The 17,292-nt window shown below is 52.6% G+C and overlaps 5 protein-coding genes and 2 non-coding genes across 7 annotated transcripts; 4 read left to right on the top strand and 3 right to left on the bottom strand.

Moving 5' to 3' along the window:
- Window positions 1-2,006: 2,006 nt before the first annotated feature.
- BESB_050230 (SAG-related sequence) lies at window positions 2,007-3,182 on the top strand (the record flags this gene model as incomplete). The annotated part of the gene is made up of 1 exon (XM_029363474.1): window positions 2,007-3,182. The coding sequence occupies one exon, from the start codon at window positions 2,007-2,009 to the stop codon at window positions 3,180-3,182; it is 1,176 nt and encodes a 391-aa protein (XP_029220840.1).
- Window positions 3,183-4,836: 1,654 nt separating this feature from the next.
- On the top strand, window positions 4,837-5,997 carry BESB_050220 (SAG-related sequence; the record flags this gene model as incomplete). Its single annotated transcript, XM_029363473.1, has 1 exon — window positions 4,837-5,997. The coding sequence occupies one exon, from the start codon at window positions 4,837-4,839 to the stop codon at window positions 5,995-5,997; it is 1,161 nt and encodes a 386-aa protein (XP_029220839.1).
- Window positions 5,998-7,676: 1,679 nt separating this feature from the next.
- Window positions 7,677-8,822, top strand: BESB_050210 (SAG-related sequence; the record flags this gene model as incomplete). Its single annotated transcript, XM_029363472.1, has 1 exon — window positions 7,677-8,822. One exon carries the CDS (start codon window positions 7,677-7,679, stop codon window positions 8,820-8,822), a length of 1,146 nt encoding a protein of 381 aa, XP_029220838.1.
- Window positions 8,823-10,844: 2,022 nt separating this feature from the next.
- Window positions 10,845-12,005, top strand: BESB_050200 (SAG-related sequence; the record flags this gene model as incomplete). Its single annotated transcript, XM_029363471.1, has 1 exon — window positions 10,845-12,005. The coding sequence occupies one exon, from the start codon at window positions 10,845-10,847 to the stop codon at window positions 12,003-12,005; it is 1,161 nt and encodes a 386-aa protein (XP_029220837.1).
- A 991-nt stretch (window positions 12,006-12,996) lies between these two features.
- BESB_050190 (uncharacterized protein) lies at window positions 12,997-14,561 on the bottom strand (the record flags this gene model as incomplete). The annotated part of the gene is made up of 3 exons (XM_029363470.1): window positions 12,997-13,063; window positions 13,867-14,051; window positions 14,496-14,561. The coding sequence occupies 3 exons, from the start codon at window positions 14,559-14,561 to the stop codon at window positions 12,997-12,999; spliced, it is 318 nt and encodes a 105-aa protein (XP_029220836.1).
- Window positions 14,562-15,940: 1,379 nt separating this feature from the next.
- On the bottom strand, window positions 15,941-16,012 carry BESB_050750. The gene has a single exon. It is a non-coding gene; the product is annotated as a tRNA-Gln (tRNA).
- A 322-nt stretch (window positions 16,013-16,334) lies between these two features.
- Window positions 16,335-16,406, bottom strand: BESB_050740. Its single transcript has one exon. It is a non-coding gene; the product is annotated as a tRNA-Gln (tRNA).
- Window positions 16,407-17,292: the final 886 nt, after the last annotated feature.

Raw genomic sequence — 17,292 nt, 5'->3', positions numbered from 1 at the left:
GCGCCGTGATCTTCATTAATCCTTCGGTTCCTCGATGAGTTCTGCACGGCCGGAGCAGCCAAGTTCCTTGACTGGGCAGCAGGAGGTTCCACTTTCTTATGGAGATCCATCTACGAATGCGACGTACAGAGACTAGGCGTCATATTCAAAATATTACATTCCTGTTTCGGTCCCGATCCCGCCCACCGCCGGCACACTTTCAACGTTCGCTTTGGTCATATCGCGGTTACAGGGAGTGCCGCTAATGCACATGGTGTCAGCGCCGTCCGTAGTTGCCGCGTTCTTGGCACATTGTGTAATACCCTCTTCTGGAACGTTAGCCATCTGGTTTATTTTCGAGTCGGCCGAGCAGCAGGCATGGCACTGCGTCACTTCTGCACCTAGAACAAAAACTAGCCAGCTGCAAGAGCTTCCATATCTTTGCAGCCCCCACCTCATTCGGTGACGTCAGTTTCTGATTTTGCATCTCCTTCTGTCTGATTTCGTACCAGCCAGTCAGGGTGGCCTGGTCTTGCTAAGGTGGTGACTAGGGTGGTGACAGTGGTCTCGTATGTCTGTCATAGCTGCTGATACTGTCGGAGCAGATGTGAGTTTTTCATCTGCTTCAGGACACAATTTCCTCAGAGCGTGAAGAAAAAATGGCGGTCTGCATCACAGCGTATATGCTAGGGTGCTGCCAGCGTTCCTCAGCGGAAACGCGGCATTCGTCGACGGTATCGGCGAGATGCTCACACTGAGGAGCGTTCGCCGCGAAGCTTCGGGTAGCAGCGGGTTTTTTCGTCCTTCGTGCTCAAGATGAAGTGTAAAACCAACAGCGTTGTTCATCTGAGTGCCTTGGACCAGGATTGGTGTCATTGTCGCACATTTCAGTCCATTAGATAGGGAGGTTATTCCTAACAACCGGATCGTGTTGGCTAGGTTGCGCGGCGGCAGGTGGACACCTCAGTTGCCCGCGTTAGTCACAATCAGCTCTACGGTCTTGAGGGGTGACCCAGCCAGCGAGCAGCTAGTAGCCAGTCCCTTTGACAGTATACCCAGACGCTCAAAATACTCCCTCACTGCCCCCCCCCCCCCTTTCTCCGCCACAACGGCTTTCCGCTGGGGCGCAGACAGTACGTGAAGGAGAGACGCGTAATCAATCATTGCTAGCGCACACCCAAAAACCGCAACTTTTCGCAAGCCACACTAGCCGAGAGATTTAGTAACAGCCCGATCGCCAACTCGTAACCCTGGACAATCAAATATCACGACGAAGAAGACCCCGATGTCGCCAGTCTTGCAGTGGTAGCCTCTGCCTGCCAGTAGGCCTTCACGTGTGTGCTAGGGCAGCGCACGCATATCCAGTGCCTTCACTGTCAACGTTCTTTCTGCCGCATGGACGGTAGCTACCCCAATGGAGGGGATCTGGGACCGGTGTCTCTGACGAAAGGGTGTCTAGTCCGCCCTGTTTCAATTGCATCAAAACACGTGTTACCTGGAAAATTTGTCAGCGAGTCGTTCGACGAACCAGACCCAGGCCTCTGTCGCTGCAGGGTCAGTCACGTTTTTCCTGGAGTTATAGGCTGGCGGTCATCAAGGGCGGACTGGCCAGAAAAGTACCTGCTGCAGTGCCTCGGCGCCCTGGGAGCCAGGGGTAACACGGGGGGTGGGGGGTCTGGTCCCCGGTTTGGGGACCTTACGAGCCGCAGCAGCTTTGCCCGTTCAGTCGGTCCTCGTTATAACATAAAGTGAGGTGAAATCTCCTGTACGTTCTGGCGAAAGTTGAATTACTTGTGGCGCCACACCGTACACTCTACTCTGGTACAGCCCGCGCATCTCGTGACGTCCTGCGGGTTTTCATGACGCGGCTCTAGCATTTTGCCTTCCTTTTGCAGGGGGAGACATCGCTATAGCGTGAGCTGTCGCATGCATGATGGTTGTCGCCATAGCCGACAAAAAGTACTGTTGTTCACTTGCTGTTTTGAAGAACGCGTGCCTTATGAGCTGAGAGTCGTTCTTCCAGCATTATGTCAGATATTTCCACGGTAATCTACCAGACTCCCACGGGGGCCGGCGGTTTTCGCCGTGAGCGTTTTCGGCAACGAAACCCGTGCAGAATGTCTCAGCTACATCTGGTGGTAATGCTTCTTCTTGCAACGGCGTCCGCTTTCCCGCAATTCACGCATTTCTCAACCTTTTCGCTGGCAGACGAGCCGCAGGGCTCGAACTCAAAATGCACCCCGGAGAACGGCGTTACGTCGTGCGTCTGTGATACGAGTGATAGTTCACTGTTACCCAAGAAGTTTGAGGCTACAATTTCAGCAGACCGACCGAAACTGCGGCTTCTCTGCGAAGCACAAATGACATGCACTCCAGTGGAATTGAACAAGTCGATGGTATGTCCGGCGGACACTAAAGACTTGAACCAATGCAAATTGACTTCGGAGGGAGAAGGAACCGCGTGTATCCCCATGAAGAATCTCCTTTCCGGGGACAACGGCAAGGTGCAGTGGACAACAGAAGAAGCAAAATCAGTTTCCAAGCCTTACATTGTTTTGAACGTCCCGCCGGAAAACCTTCCGTTTTCCAACAAACAGTTCACCGTAGGTTGCTTGAATAACTCCATCGCCCAATGCCACGTCACTGTGACAATCCAAGCCAGAAAAACGGTGATGCAAGAACGGAAGGTCATGTGTGCCTATGGCAAAGACAGCAACAACAGCAAACAACACCAAACCATCACACTCACCCCCTCGCAAAACAGCTTCACGCTCGTCTGCGGCGCCGATGGAGACGTTCTTCCTACTGACTACAACAGCCATTATTGCCCAGTCACCGAAACCCCGACGGATGCACAAGCATCCTGCAGCGGCAATTACGAATCGATTTTCCCTGCGTATAACTCGAACTGGTGGAAGCCGTCCGAGCCAAAGTCGTTTACGTTTGAGGTCCCGGCTGACCAGTTCCCTGAGAAGGATGCTACGATTTCCCTCGGGTGCCGGCAGAAACCGAGTGGCGATGTGAATGGGCACAAGACTGTTAGTGATGTAGCTGAGACGAGCGTCTGCAACGTGGATGTGACGATCGGGGGTACTGGAGCAGCGAGTACGTCACCCCCATCGGCGGCTCCGGGGGACGCCAACGTGTGTTTCCGCGCCACCGCCGTTGCCGCAGCCCTCGCATCATTGAACCAGTGGCTATAGCGTAGGCTCAATCCTGCCGTTTTCTGGTTGTTTGCGTGCGGAGTTATGACACGTTCAAAGAGGCTCTCTGAGTCGCTGTGTGGTGTCGCTGTGCAGCAGCAAAAACGCTGTTTATGGGCCGAAACCTTGGTATACATGGGGGCGTTTCGAGACCCTTTCACTTTGGTCAGTATACGGAATACCAATTCAAACATTAGAAAGCTTGCAGATTCTTCTTCTCCGGAGGGCAGCTCCGGTTCGCCTATCATTCCTGTATGCGCATGTCGTTTGATCGGCTGTCAGTAAACTTGACCCAGAAAGCGACGGCGACACAACTGCGTGATGGCATGGGAAAACGTTCTCCTCCGCCTTCCACCTCACAGTGTCTCCCGGGAGGGAGGGACGACTTAATAATTTTATTATCGTTGGCGCATTAGGCCCTCTATCGCTAAGTCTAAGAGCGCTTGCGGCGTGCACTACGCGTTCACATGAATTTCCCCTCATTGTTCGTTGTTCAGCGAGCGCTCAATTAATCATGTCACACGTCTTGGGCGCACTACACTTTCACGTGCCAATCACCACTCGTTATTTCCGAGTTACGCGGGAACTGGTATGGGTAGTGAATGTGGCCGTGGCGTGCCACAGTGCACGGATCCTTTAGAACAGGACTCTTCCGCAGTTCTGCCTTTGGCAGCTCAGGCGTGTGTGCCCCCTTCAGTGTCCGGCGATTAACAAATTGCCGCCGGGGTCTCATAGTTGTCTTTCCAGTTATCTTCACTGAGAAAACGTCGACGGTTGAATGTGCGCTAAAAAAATCCAGCTCCGGAGGGTTCGTCGTGGCATCACCTTGCAGAAAGACCCGCAATTGCATCATTGTTCGCTTTAGTGACTGCGTCTGCTTTCGTCACGCCCTGCGTGAGTAACGATTGCGTCCCCCCTCGGTCTCACAATGTCGAGGCACTGGCGGGACCCATCAAGAGGAAACTTGAGACTCTGACACGCCGTCGCAACCTCGCTCGGATTTTTTATCGACAGGAAAACGGACTGACTGTCTGTGTCTTCACGAGAGGGGAGAGCGAGTAGCATCGGACAGAGTACCAGATCACTGTCAAAGCGCGAACGGTATGTCCCACACCGTGGCATAGCGTATTTCTCGGGTATTGGCGTACCGCATCCAAGTTCTCTTGCGCTTCTCATATTCGTCTGGAAGACGAACGAGAGTGGGTTCACCCAAGTGCCTCAATTGACTTATCCTCTAACCGATGGAACGCGTGGCAGGTAGGGTGCGCCTTGGAAGTGCTGCCAGAATGTCTCGGGCAACACTACTAGATGCCTAGGTGCGATATCAATGTTGCCGCCGTTGCAGCGGGTGCTTTTCCGTAGGATGACCCGTCTGGCGGAGCGCTGGGGGCTACCCACGCCTTCCCCGCTTATGGCTGGCACCAGCTGGGTGTACCCCGCGCAGCGCCATGCCAGTGTCTCGAGCTTGCCTCCCTTGCATTTCTAGTGGAGAGTTCCGTGCGGCAGCCCTGCCAAGAGAGGTCTGTGCACCGGGGTATACTGTACGGCATGAGCTGTCGCATATATGTTGAGGGCCGTCTTTGACATTGAAAGGAAATGGTCTTCCGGCGATCTACCAAAGAGCGACCGAGTATATTCAAGCGTGCACCCTAAAATGGCGACTGCTTCGGGTATGAGCTCGCCGACTCCCTCGCGCGTGCCCGGGCTCCTCGGGTGTCGAGTTTCCCAACACAAACTGTGCATGGCGACTCAACTCAAACTACCGGTGGTGTTCGTGCTTGCCACATTTATTGCGCTGCTGCTTGGGACAAGTTGTTCGAGGGCGCTAGCTGACGAGCCCCAGAGCTCTAACTCGAAATGCACAGCGAATTCAGGCGCGACCGTGTGTGTTTGCGATCCAACTGACTCTACTGATAAACAGCTGAAGGCCACCATCTCAGGAGGCCAAACAAGAATGGAGCTTCTCTGCAAAGGGGAAATGACCTTCGCCCCGAATCAGTTGTCTGACTCGATGGTTTGCCTGGCAGCTTCTGAGGGTTTGTGCCAGTGCCAATTGCCTGCGGTGAAAGAGGGAACGGCATGTGTCCACATTAAGGATCTCCTCTCCGGGGAGGCCAGCCACGTGCAGTGGACAAATGAGAATATAAAACCGGAATCCCGCACGGACAAGTCAATGTTCCTGAGCATTCCTGAGGAAAATCTTCCGTTTGCTAACAAACAATTCATCGTTGGCTGCACACATGCCGACAACAAGAAATGCCAAGTAATCGTGACGATCGAAGCTAAGAAGACTGTGAAACAAGAACGAAAGGTGACGTGTGCCTATGGCAAAGACAGCAACAACAGCAAACAACACCAAACCATCACACTCACCCCCTCGCAAAACAGCTTCACGCTCGTCTGCGGCGCCGATGGAGACGTTCTTCCTGCCGACTACAACAGCCATTATTGCCCAGTCACCGAAACCCCGACGGATGCACAAGCATCCTGCAGCGGCAATTACGAATCGATTTTCCCTGCGTATAACTCGAACTGGTGGAAGCCGTCCGAGCCAAAGTCGTTTACGTTTGAGGTCCCGGCTGACCAGTTCCCTGAGAAGGAAGCCAAGATTTCGCTTGGGTGCCAGCAGCAAGCGGGACCTGAGGGGCATGTGCGCACGGCGAGTAGTGACGCGACTCAGACAAGCGTGTGTAACGTCGATGTGACGATTGAGGGCACTGGTCCGGCGAGCTCTTCATATGGTGGATTCGCCAGTATTTTGGTCTTCTCGACCGCTGTCACCGCAGCAGTTGCATTCCTGAATCAGTCCCTGTGATGTACATCTGACTCATGCTCTTCTCGGGCAGTTTGTGTCCGCAGTCGTGTGACATTCTAGTTCTGAATCTGCGTCTCCGTGTGGAGCGACTGTGCAGCGGCGCGAGGACTGGTTACGGGCCGATTCCTGGCTTAGTTGGTGGGCATTCCAGGAATCGCTTCGTTGAGGAGAGCGTCTGGACCACCAGGTTAGCAGTAGAAAACCTTGTAGGTACTTCCTCTCTGGGGTCAGCTTCGGTCTACGTGTGTGTTTTGTTTGATAAGCAATTGCTAAACGGAACCAGACGACCACAGCGGCGAGACTTAGCGATTTGATGGAAAAAAAATTCTCCAGCTTTCCACCTGATAGCTCCGAGCGATGCCTGGAACTGTATGCCTTTGTTGTCGCCTCTGTCTTTTATCGCCAGTCCTAAAAGCCATTTTTGGGTAATCGCCTTGTGCAGATCGTGTTCACATGAATTCCCTATTACTCGTTTGTGCCCCGAGCGCTCGGTTTCGCATGACTCAGGTGGAGGAGTTTTCACGCGCCAATCACCACTCGTTATTTCCGAGTTACGCGGGAACTGGTATGGGTAGTGAATGTGGCCGTGGCGTGCCACAGTGCACGGATCCTTTAGAACAGGACTCTTCCGCAGTTCTGCCTTTGGCAGCTCAGGCGTGTGTGCCCCCTTCAGTGTCCGGCGATTAACAAATTGCCGCCGGGGTCTCATAGTTGTCTTTCCAGTTATCTTCACTGAGAAAACGTCGACGGTTGAATGTACGCTAAAAAAATCCAGCTCCGGAGGGTTCGTCCCAGAAAGACACCCAAGGCAACTTGCCGACAGGCCTATATCGTTCTCTTGGTCAAAACTTTTAACAATATATTTTTACTGGCAATAACAGCGTTCGCTTTCGTCACAGCCGCTGGTGTATTAGCCCACGGGTAACACTTACCTCCTCCCTCAGTCTCACCCTGTCGAGCCACTGGCAGGACGCATCTGGTAGACGACTGGAATGAAGCCTCCGGGGTGTACATGAGGGCGGCTGTACAGCCGCCCTCATGTTTCCTTTTATCGTCAGAAAAACGCACTCTTTGCAGGCGTTTTGAGAGGAGGGGAGACCAAGTACCGTCGGACGGAGTACCAGATCACCGTGGACGCATGTACGGTATTCCTTCCCAGTGTCGTAGCGTGCGGCTCGGCGGATCGCGTTTTTGTGTGCAAATCAGGCGGAGTGGTCTCATTCAAGGATCCTTCATCTGAACTAGGCTCAAACGAAACAGAAGCCTTGCAGGTAGTGTGGATGTACCCAGCGCTGTCATTATGTGTAGAACAACATTACAAGGGGGGCGTAGACGTGGATGTCGATGTCGCCGTCGTTGCAACGGGTGCTTTTCCTTCTGAGAAAGTCTTGCCGAGAGTTCAAGGAAAACGCACGCCTTTTGCCCTTTCTGCTAGCATGTGCCGCGTGCGGCGCCATCCCAGTGTCTCGCGCGTGCCCCCCTTCCACTGTCAGCTGGGGATTAGTGTGTGGCAGCCCTGGCGAAAACTTCTGTGCATGGCCGTGAATCCTACGGGGAGAGCTGTTCTATTTATGCTGTTGGTTACCCTTTGACATTGAAATGTAATGATATTCCGCGATTTATCAAAGGCTACACCGGTATATTTAGGCTTTCCATATTATTTGGCGAGTGAACTGAGTATGAAGTCGCCGATTCTCTCGCTCGTCCTCGGCCTCTGCCGACGAAATTCATGCATGACGTCTCGACTGAAGGTGGCGGTCGTGCTGATGCTTGCAACTTCGTTGGCATTGCCTCCCACAACATTTTATTTGACGTTGAAGGCGCTGGCTGCCGGTCCCCAGAGCTCTAACTCGAAATGCGCAGAGGATCCGGCGGATCCAGGTGCGATCCAATGCACCTGCGATCCAGCAGACTCTTCACCCCAAAAGCTGACGGCAACGATCTCGGAAGACAAAACACGTATGCAGCTGCTCTGCAAAACGGGCATGACATTTGCTCCGGCTGCGTTGGAAGAGTCGATGGTTTGCCCAGCTGGTACTGAGGACCTCTGTGAATGCGAAAAGCCGCCAGTGAAAGAAGGAACACCATGTTTCCCCATTTCGGATCTCTTCTCCGGGGAGGACAGCAAGGTACAGTGGACACCGGACAAGTCAAAATCCGACCAAAATACCGACAAAACAATGTTCCTCCGTATTCCAAAGGAAAACCTCCCGCACAGACAGGAAAAATTCATGGTAGGTTGCCTGCAGAAGACCGAAAAGAAATGCCAAATCACTGTCACGATCGAAGCCAGAAAAACGGTGATGCAAGAACGGAAGGTCATGTGTGCCTATGGCAAAGACAGCAACAACAGCAAACAACACCAAACCATCACACTCACCCCCTCGCAAAACAGCTTCACGCTCGTCTGCGGCGCCGATGGAGACGTTCTTCCTGCCGACTACAACAGCCATTATTGCCCAGTCACCGAAACCCCGACGGATGCACAAGCATCCTGCAGCGGCAATTATGAATCGATTTTCCCTGCGTATAACTCGAACTGGTGGAAGCCGTCCGAGCCAAAGTCGTTCACGTTTGAGGTCCCGGCTGACCAGTTCCCTGAGAAGGATGCTACGATTTCCCTCGGGTGCCGGCAGAAACCGAGTGGCGATGTGAATGGGCACAAGACTGTTAGTGATGTAGCTGAGACGAGCGTTTGTAACGTGGATGTGACGGTTGAGGGCACTGGAGCGGCGAGTTCCTCCTCGCCATGTCTGTCTGCTCTCATGCCATTTTTGTCGTCACTTTTTGGTGTGGTTAGCGTGTGCATGGCCTTCTCTGATTAGCTCTTCTGCTCTTTAGGGGTCATCGATAGGCCAATGTGGGCTCTGTACAGTGCCGTTGCTGCGGGAAAAACCGTACTTTTGCAGGTCATACCGCCTGCTTGAGAAATGAATGGATTGTGGAGCGGAAGTAGGGCTATTTCTAGTTCACGACAATTACTAACAGAATGGTCCCTAACGTACGCGTATGTCAGAGCTCACGTGCGCCACTAGCGTCTTGTTTCCTGGGGGTCCCCCATGCAATTCTCCGTTACCATGTTTCCCCTAACACCCCAGTCCTACGTGCACGACAACATGCTTGATTGAGTTGGGCTGCGAGGGGGTTTGGTCTGTTGTTGGGGAATCGGATATCGATTGAGGAAACGACAGACCCAGAGTGCGGTTCGATCGTGCTTCTTTTCTTCTCTTCTCTAGCTCAGCAGCTGGTCACTCTGGTTTTTTTCTCAGGAGTCGTGCTGAGCTTCCTCTCCTCTTCTCGCCAGGCCGGAACCCCAGATTAGTGAACGCCATGGCTGTCACGGCGTCTATTGGGAGAATAAGAGGCCCGGGACTGGCGCCGACCGATGGTGGTGTGCTGCGGGACCTTGCTCCGACGATTTGTTCGGAAGAACCGCTCTGCGACCCAAGATTAAATTCATCACTTAGGCGGACATGATTATTTTTGGGACAAACCATTTCCGAGTTTTGGGTGTGTCAGAAGCACCGGCAAGCAGCCTCCTAACTCGTAGACTTTGGGGGAGGCGATAGGTGGCTTCCCCCGCGGCCTTATGAGACAATCCTTCATGAGTGTTCATTCCTTTCAGAGAGACGTGCAATCTTGCGTTTGAGTCTCTGTGCCATTCCAATGCTTAGCATGGTAGGCAGCACTTTTGATCAAATCCGTGGTTCGCTGTTCATCATAGAATGCGCCGACCCGATGAGCACCTGCCAGCGACAGCCCCCAGTATAGTTGGAAATCTAATGTGTGTCTCAGCCTCTCTCGTGTGTCCTCGGAAGCCTAACTGTGTTCCACGGTCGACGAGGCTAGGTTGTATTGGGACGCTGACAATACGGACCAGTCTTCCAGTCATCGGGGCCCCCCAAATTTTCGGCAGCAGAAAACCACCGCAGTGCGGGAAGGGCGATTCATTGTGGGTGGCTTGTCGACCACACCTAGGATAGCTGATATATATTCTATAAGAAGCAGGCCCTGCCTGCCTGACTAGCTACTTGGTTTGCTTTAGCGAGTGAGGCAGTGTGCTGGGGAGACCAGCCCGTTTCGCGCCAGGCTCGACAGATGTTCAAAGCAGTCTGTGGTATGGACCGACGCTGCGGCCTGTGTCGGCAATCTGCCTACACAAGAGCGCTGATGAGAAATAGTGGCGGTTTGAAGCCTACCCTGGTTGCAGTTGGTGTTTCTTTGGCGGTTAGCCTGCTAGACAAACCGATTACTTTAAGGGAGCTATCCTTACGCTGCCGCTGCCGTATCTACGGTGAGCGCGGAACCTAGCAGCATTCTCTTCAGCCCGTGGCACCCTTCCGCGATGCACTCGATACAGCAACTAAGGGTTTCCGTTGTAGGCCTAAACAAAGCTATCTGACGGATCCTATGGCTGCAGTCGTTTCCAGACCATGCGGCATTCTGCGCCTATCCCACGGACACGCCTTCGCCGCTGGCAGCGCTCTGCAGCGAGGCGGGTCATGGGCCGTTCAGGGGGCGCAGGGGTCTGACAACCCCTTCGGATTTCCATTCACAAACCTATCTTCACGCGGACCGAACTACCTTACACAAGGAGAAAAAACGCCTCTTTGAAAATCGGTCAGCTTTCATCTACGGCGTCTTCATCAACTCGGTTCACTACTTCCCCGTCTGCGCTCGTCGGACGGCGCCAGTCGTAGTTTGACGCCACCTGATTGTTTCAATTGGCACACATGTAACGCTTGCATTGGGAAACCTAGTCACTTGATCCGACTGCCCTGGCATTGGCTTTTTCAGCAGACTGACTTCACCACAATACTGTCCGGTGTCTACTCTTTGGTGACGCCATGCTGTCTGCGCCAAAATCACGATGTGGGATTTCATCCGACGCTCGCGGGGCCCGAAGGTGGCGATCGCAACGAGATGTGTACCCTCGCTTCGTGATGTTGACTGCAGGGCTGCTTCTTGTTGTCTCGTTCGCCGAATCCCAGCTGTTGTCTTCACGTCAGGTAGGGATTTTGGAGGGAGACGTCCCCAAATCCGCTTGTACTCCATCAAAGCAAGGCGGGACCACCTGCGATTGTGTTGCAAATGGCGAAGGGGTCCAGCATCTCAAAGCTACTCTCTCGGAAGAGAAGACTCAACTGGAGCTGGTGTGCAATCCGACCTTGACCTACGCACCAGAACAGTTGGCTGACTCGAAGGTCTGTCCAGCGGGTATTCAGGACCTTAGCAAGTGCAAGGCTAAGCCCAACCAAGGCGACCCTGCATCCCTCGGACTCGACACGATCTTCACGGGGGAGACAGACAGTGTCAAATGGACGCCTAGTCCAACTCCTGCGGAATCAGCGAAAGCGATGGTCTTGAAAATTTCGAAGGACAATGTCCCGTTCACCGAAAAAAAGTTCATGGTGGGTTGCTTGAAAGCTTCCGCGGACCAATGCCAAGTCACTGTGACTATCCAAGCCAGAAAAACAGTGATGCAAGAACGGAAGGTCATGTGTGCCTATGGCAAAGACAGCAACAACAGCAAACAACACCAAACCATCACACTCACCCCCTCGCAAAACAGCTTCACGCTCGTCTGCGGCGCCGATGGAGACGTTCTTCCTGCCGACTACAACAGCCATTATTGCCCAGTCACCGAAACCCCGACGGATGCACAAGCATCCTGCAGCGGCGACTACGCATCGATATTCTCTACGTACAACCAGAACTGGTGGAAGGCAGATGGTACAAAATCGTTCTCTTTCGAGATCCCGGCTGACCAGTTCCCTGAGAAGGATGCTACGATTTCCCTCGGGTGCCGGCAGAAACCGAGTGGCGATGTGAATAGGCACAAGACTGTTAGTGACGTAGCTGAGACGAGCGTTTGTAACGTGGATGTGACGATCGGGGGTACTGGAGCAGCGAGTTCGTCGTCGCGATCGCTTTGGAGCGGCATGGGGAGGATTCCATATCTGCTTGGGAGAGCTGTATTTGTGACGAGCGCGATAGCATATCTTTAAATCTGGTAGCAGACAGTAGACACATCCCGCGAATAGGTCGAAATCTGTAAAGGCCAGGTTGTCCCAATTGTATTAGTCTACGTATATTCGCACTCTCTATATGGAAGAACGGAGAGGGGCTCCATCTAGTTATACCCATGATGTTTACGGCTGAATGCTCGCGATGGGTACTCCATTTACGTTCCCCTTCTCGAACATTTCTAAAGGACGTTCGAATTGCTCAAGTGAACGAGGAGGCCCAGCATAACCTTATATTTATTCGCAGGGGGCCCATGTGCGGCCAATCTGGGCAAGGCACGCGTTGGAAGTATCGACTGCTGTCACCGGCTTTTGTATGAATCTGAGAAGAGATGATGCAGTGTCAAAGGCAAGTCTTTAGCGTGCATGATTACTCTCGCTGAAACCTGAATCCATGCAGAATACGGTGTGTGACCTGTAGGGTCAGTCGCCGGGCCTTTCCTCGTCTGTTGGATACCGCAGACCTACTCTCGCGACGGCGATCATGGAGCACGAAAGCAAACACACAGGGACGACAGTAAAAACCGACGGTCGCAACAACGGAACGAAACAAGAGGTGCGACGACTACGCAAGAAGTGTGCTGCTGTGTCTCCTCAGTGCCGGGTTTCGACGAAGGCTCTGTTACATCTGAGGCGGTTGTAGTCATTCAACATCGATAGCGCCGCTATTCAGAGGGAACCATCTTCCTAGCATCCTTCGGTTTCACTTGAGATTTTAGAATAACGGGTATACCAAATAGCTGCACAGCGATGCAGAGATATCCCACGTTCTCAAACGAATTTAAAAAAAGTACAGTCCTACACCGAACCGCTGCTGAGCAACCAAGTTGCGTGTTGGGGGCACGCACACTCGTTACTGCGCGGCGCATACTAACAGTCTCCTCCGAAAGGAAAAAAATTGTAGTGTATCTTGTTCTATGCTCCTGTGGTGGACTCCCTGCTGATGAGTCACGAGGTCTTCTCCCTCAACCGTCTAGTCCTTCTCGGTGCTGGCTGGAGGACTGTCAGGAATGAAGCCCCGCTCCTTCCACTCTTTGAAGCTGCAGAGGGCGGCACACGAGAAACAACCACAGACACGGAATGGACCAAAAACAATACCGTGCACAGCCATATCGGTGACATCAAGGGGTTGCTCCAAACATGTGTATGCAGACCGTACAGTAAATACGACATCCAAAGAATTTAACACATGCGTCTAGAGTTCGCATACCTATCAGCAACACACAGTCTCGCACCACTACATTCAAGTAACTGACTCCCGCGTGCTGAACAGCACTCTCGCGACAGAAAAAAGGTCTTCGTGTGTGCGCCGTCCAGCTACACGATGGAAGACACACCACCTTGTGTTCGCCCACGAATTCAGATACTAGAGACTGCATACCAACTGACACTGAATCTGCGTGCCGGACCACCGCGCTCTCCGTCTCTCCCCTTTTCTACCAGCACGTGACACCTATAATTACTTTGTATTTCTTCCTCGGTATGATGTTGAGGTCAAAGACTATTCGAGTTTGAACTATATTCGTAGATTGTGTCGCGTCACTGTGCCGTCGCATTCCATCCGCACAAATATGCTTCTACAAGTGCGTGCGTATGCCTGTCTCTTGCACAAAATGGGCATGTTCAGGCGCTTGAAAGATGTCTTGGCTCGCCGCTTCTTCGGAACCCATAACTATATCAAGGCGGCTTCTAGGCCAGTAGATTTGGTTGCCGCCAGAGAGCCTCCCCCCCACGCGCGTGAGGCCTAAGAGCCAAGCCCAGTCTAACGGCATCGTTGAAGCCGGCGCCTGTCCGGGCAATGAAGAAAGCGAAAAAAAAGACATCAGGCACAAGACAAACTTACGTCGTGACACCAAGTTCCCGAGCGAGTCGTTCCTCCGCAGAGTCTTTGATAAGAGCCTCAGACTCCCGGAAGAGAGGCGGAAGGCGCCTCGCGTCCTTCGAGGGAAGGAACGGGCAGCAGCCGTCAACGTACCAGACGTACCCCAGGTAACCTGCAGACACGACCATGATCCCCGACTGCAGCCTCTGCAAGGAAATAAACAAGCGAACAGTTCATCACGAGAGACGCGTGAAACCGGAAGAACGACATTTCTGGTTTCCTGCTCAAGGTCTTCGAACACTCCCGCAGGCCGACAGGCGCACGGGTAAGAGGCAAAAAAAAAGATGCAGCTGCCAACAGGCTACAAAAAGGAGGAGTTACCTTGCAAGTCCACTCGGAAAAAGACGAGGAACCGACCCGCCCTGCTGGAAGTCGCAGGAAGGAAAACAAGAACGGGGGAGACAGCGCCAGCAAGAAGGACTGCACATAAAGATGGAGACGTCGATCTATTGAGCCTAAGAGTGTCTACTCAAACACACTTACGAAGAAGAGGAAAGACAGCCACAGGAATGACACAGACGAGGGGACAAGGCAGGCAACGACTCGGACACAGAGGTGAAAACCTACGCGTCAGAGTCACGTCCACTTACGCTCAGTCCTGTTGGCTTCACAATGAAGATTTCCTTCAAGATGTGACCGAGGCGTCCTCTTGACATCGTTGCAGAGCAAGAACTTTCGAAAACTTCGGAGCCGCGAACGGAATCTTATCGAAGAGCCCCGTAAAAACTGCCGGAGCTCTTCACTGCTTCAACAGACAGATATGGAGGAAAAGGCCAAACACAGGGGCCTGAGACTGCGAACCGGGGAACGCCGCACCACGGAGCGGCTCCTGCGCGGACTGCTGGTCACTCCCAAAGCGAGGACGCAGAAGAAAGCCGGAAACAGCTCCTCCAGACGAAGCACGCAGTTGCACGTTGAAAAAAGGAATATGGACGACGACCGAGAGCAGGCGAAGAGAGGAAGAAAGGCCGGTCGAGCATTCATGAACGCCGAGTGGAATTTGTTGTGTCAGCGCCTTCGCGACGTGTCCGGATGACTCCTGTATTGGCAATCGCTTCTGGCGTTTGCTTCCCCGTAGGCTCCTCTCCGCAGAAACCTTTCACTAACGCAACGCGAAAGGCTTCTCTAAGCACGAAAAAGAGAGCTTCTCGTCAAAAGTCGGAAAGAAGACAGCAGCCATCAGGTAAACGCGTTCGCCGCTTCGTTTAGACTGAATCACCGACCTTCACATGCCTGTCGGCACTAATGCCAGCATCTCTCCATACGAATCTTGTATACGTAACACACACTGGCGAAAAGGAATATATAGGCAAAACGCGGAGTTGTGGAAGGAAACGTACACAGATTCTCTGGGCAAGGAGTTCTTACGTGCAAATCGACGGATCCTCAGTATGATGGGGCCACGCGTAAAACATCATGGAAAAGACTAATTCAGTAAGATGTCGACATGGGAACATCCAAAGTTACACATGCGAATATTGGCATTGTCCGGTCTCTTACCACAAGTACGTCCACGTGCGAGGGAGTACATGCACAGCCTCTACATAGTGGGGTTACGTGAGGAATTGGAGCCGGAAATTGGACAAAGCCATGATAGGCGGAACCTAGAGTGAAACATGTGAACTCAAACTTACAGTCTTATCAAAGCGGGTGCGGCTGGTTGGATTGCTGCAGTTCAAGACTGTCTGCTTCTTGGCGGTGTTGTGGTAGCTGCCATGCATGCAACGGCATAGGCATCGGACACTGTATACTAGAAATGGAGTCTTCAGGGGCGTGAGAAGAGAGACGAGATTATGGTAGGACGAAGAGAACAACGTTTTGTGCTGGAGCGGTGTCGACGACCAAAACGCATGCTAGGCATTTCAGTAACATATATTTCCTGTTTTTGTTCCGCGTGCAATGCACCAAGTGTTAAGTTCCTGCCTTTTCCACGCCGTCCAGGCACCAGTTGATTTTGTGAGGAATGGCAGCGTGTTGTTGTCTCAAGGGTTCGTGAAGTGCAAAACTAAGGAAGCGGAGAGAATAGTAGGATAAAAGGTCCTACTGGGATTTGAACCCAGGTCGGCGGATTCAGAGTCCGCAGTGCTAACCACTACACCATAGAACCAAACGCCGGCAGGAAGTGGATATCCGATACGGTGAGCACCGTCCAAGGATACCTTCAAAGCTTGTGGCACACATGACTCTATCCGGCAAATGGAGAGGACACGGCTATATTATGTACTCATAGCGTTGTGTCGTTGCGATGAATCTATGTCACACAGCATGTTCGTGTTCGGGGTTTCCCAATTTACAGTCGCGAAAAACGTACAGGGCAGTTCCGTCGAAAGCGAGGACCTACTGTGGGAAGTGAGGGTCGTGGACGTAGTATATTTACCTACATACCACTCCGTTCACTTGAGTTTTAGTAAGAGTTCGTCCGTAAACGCAGGTCCTACTGGGATTTGAACCCAGGTCGGCGGATTCAGAGTCCGCAGTGCTAACCGCTACACCATAGAACCAAGAGCAATGTGATTATCTTTCTGCGCCAAAGATGGGGACAGACGATGTCACCGGGATCGATCGGTATGCACTAACATGAGAACGTCATCTGTATTTGCAGTCATGTATCGCGCTAGTTTGCTGTTTTGTCCCGCTCACGTGGTAATCCATCGATTGCACGGCGCCAGGGATACTACAAGGGGGCCATGGACGTCTAGCGTGTGTGGAGTAGCACGCCTCTTTACTCATGTACGTGCGAATGCAGACGCCAACGACTTCTGGTCGCTTCCTGCTGCCGTTCATCATGCACGTCTTCACTCTTAGTAAAGGCATCATCACGCGACTCACTGCATCCAACTACAACTGTATTCAACGAGAGAGAACGTGTGCGTAGATATTTCTGCAATGGCACAAGTACCGTGACCTCCCTAGGTAGCACTCCGCTGTCACACCAGGCTCCTCCATCACTCCCTGAATGTGAGTGTCACGTTTTCACCTCAATTTTCCTGGCATGTCTTTCTTCAGGCCTTGACGAAGGGAGTCTCTACGGGCGTGAACCTGCTTAGCACTCCTGTCGTGCCACGTGTGCATAAATCCGTTTGGTAACCTGCCTGGTAAGCCTAGTAGTTGGATAAACGTATTCACGGTGGAACTACCTCGACCTCCTTCAAATCCGGCGTTCTCAGCTGCAGTGCACCGATCAAGAAAAGGGCGAGTTCATGTGGCGTCGATAATCAAGAAAGCAGTCATACATGCATACTTTCCATATCGTTCAAGCGATGATCCGTTCGGCAGATGTGGGAAGACGGAGCAGTAATGCTAGACACGATGAACGTATACGAATGCCTCTCTGTGGTGAATTGCGGCAAACCTCAGGATGCTGCATCTCCATAGATGCGTAGATAC

This window comes from Besnoitia besnoiti, chromosome III, assembly GCF_002563875.1.
Source record: "Besnoitia besnoiti strain Bb-Ger1 chromosome III, whole genome shotgun sequence".
Taxonomy (NCBI): domain Eukaryota; phylum Apicomplexa; class Conoidasida; order Eucoccidiorida; family Sarcocystidae; genus Besnoitia; species Besnoitia besnoiti.
The sequence above is the reverse complement of the archived record's forward strand: the minus strand, read 5'-3'. Positions and strand labels throughout refer to the sequence as shown.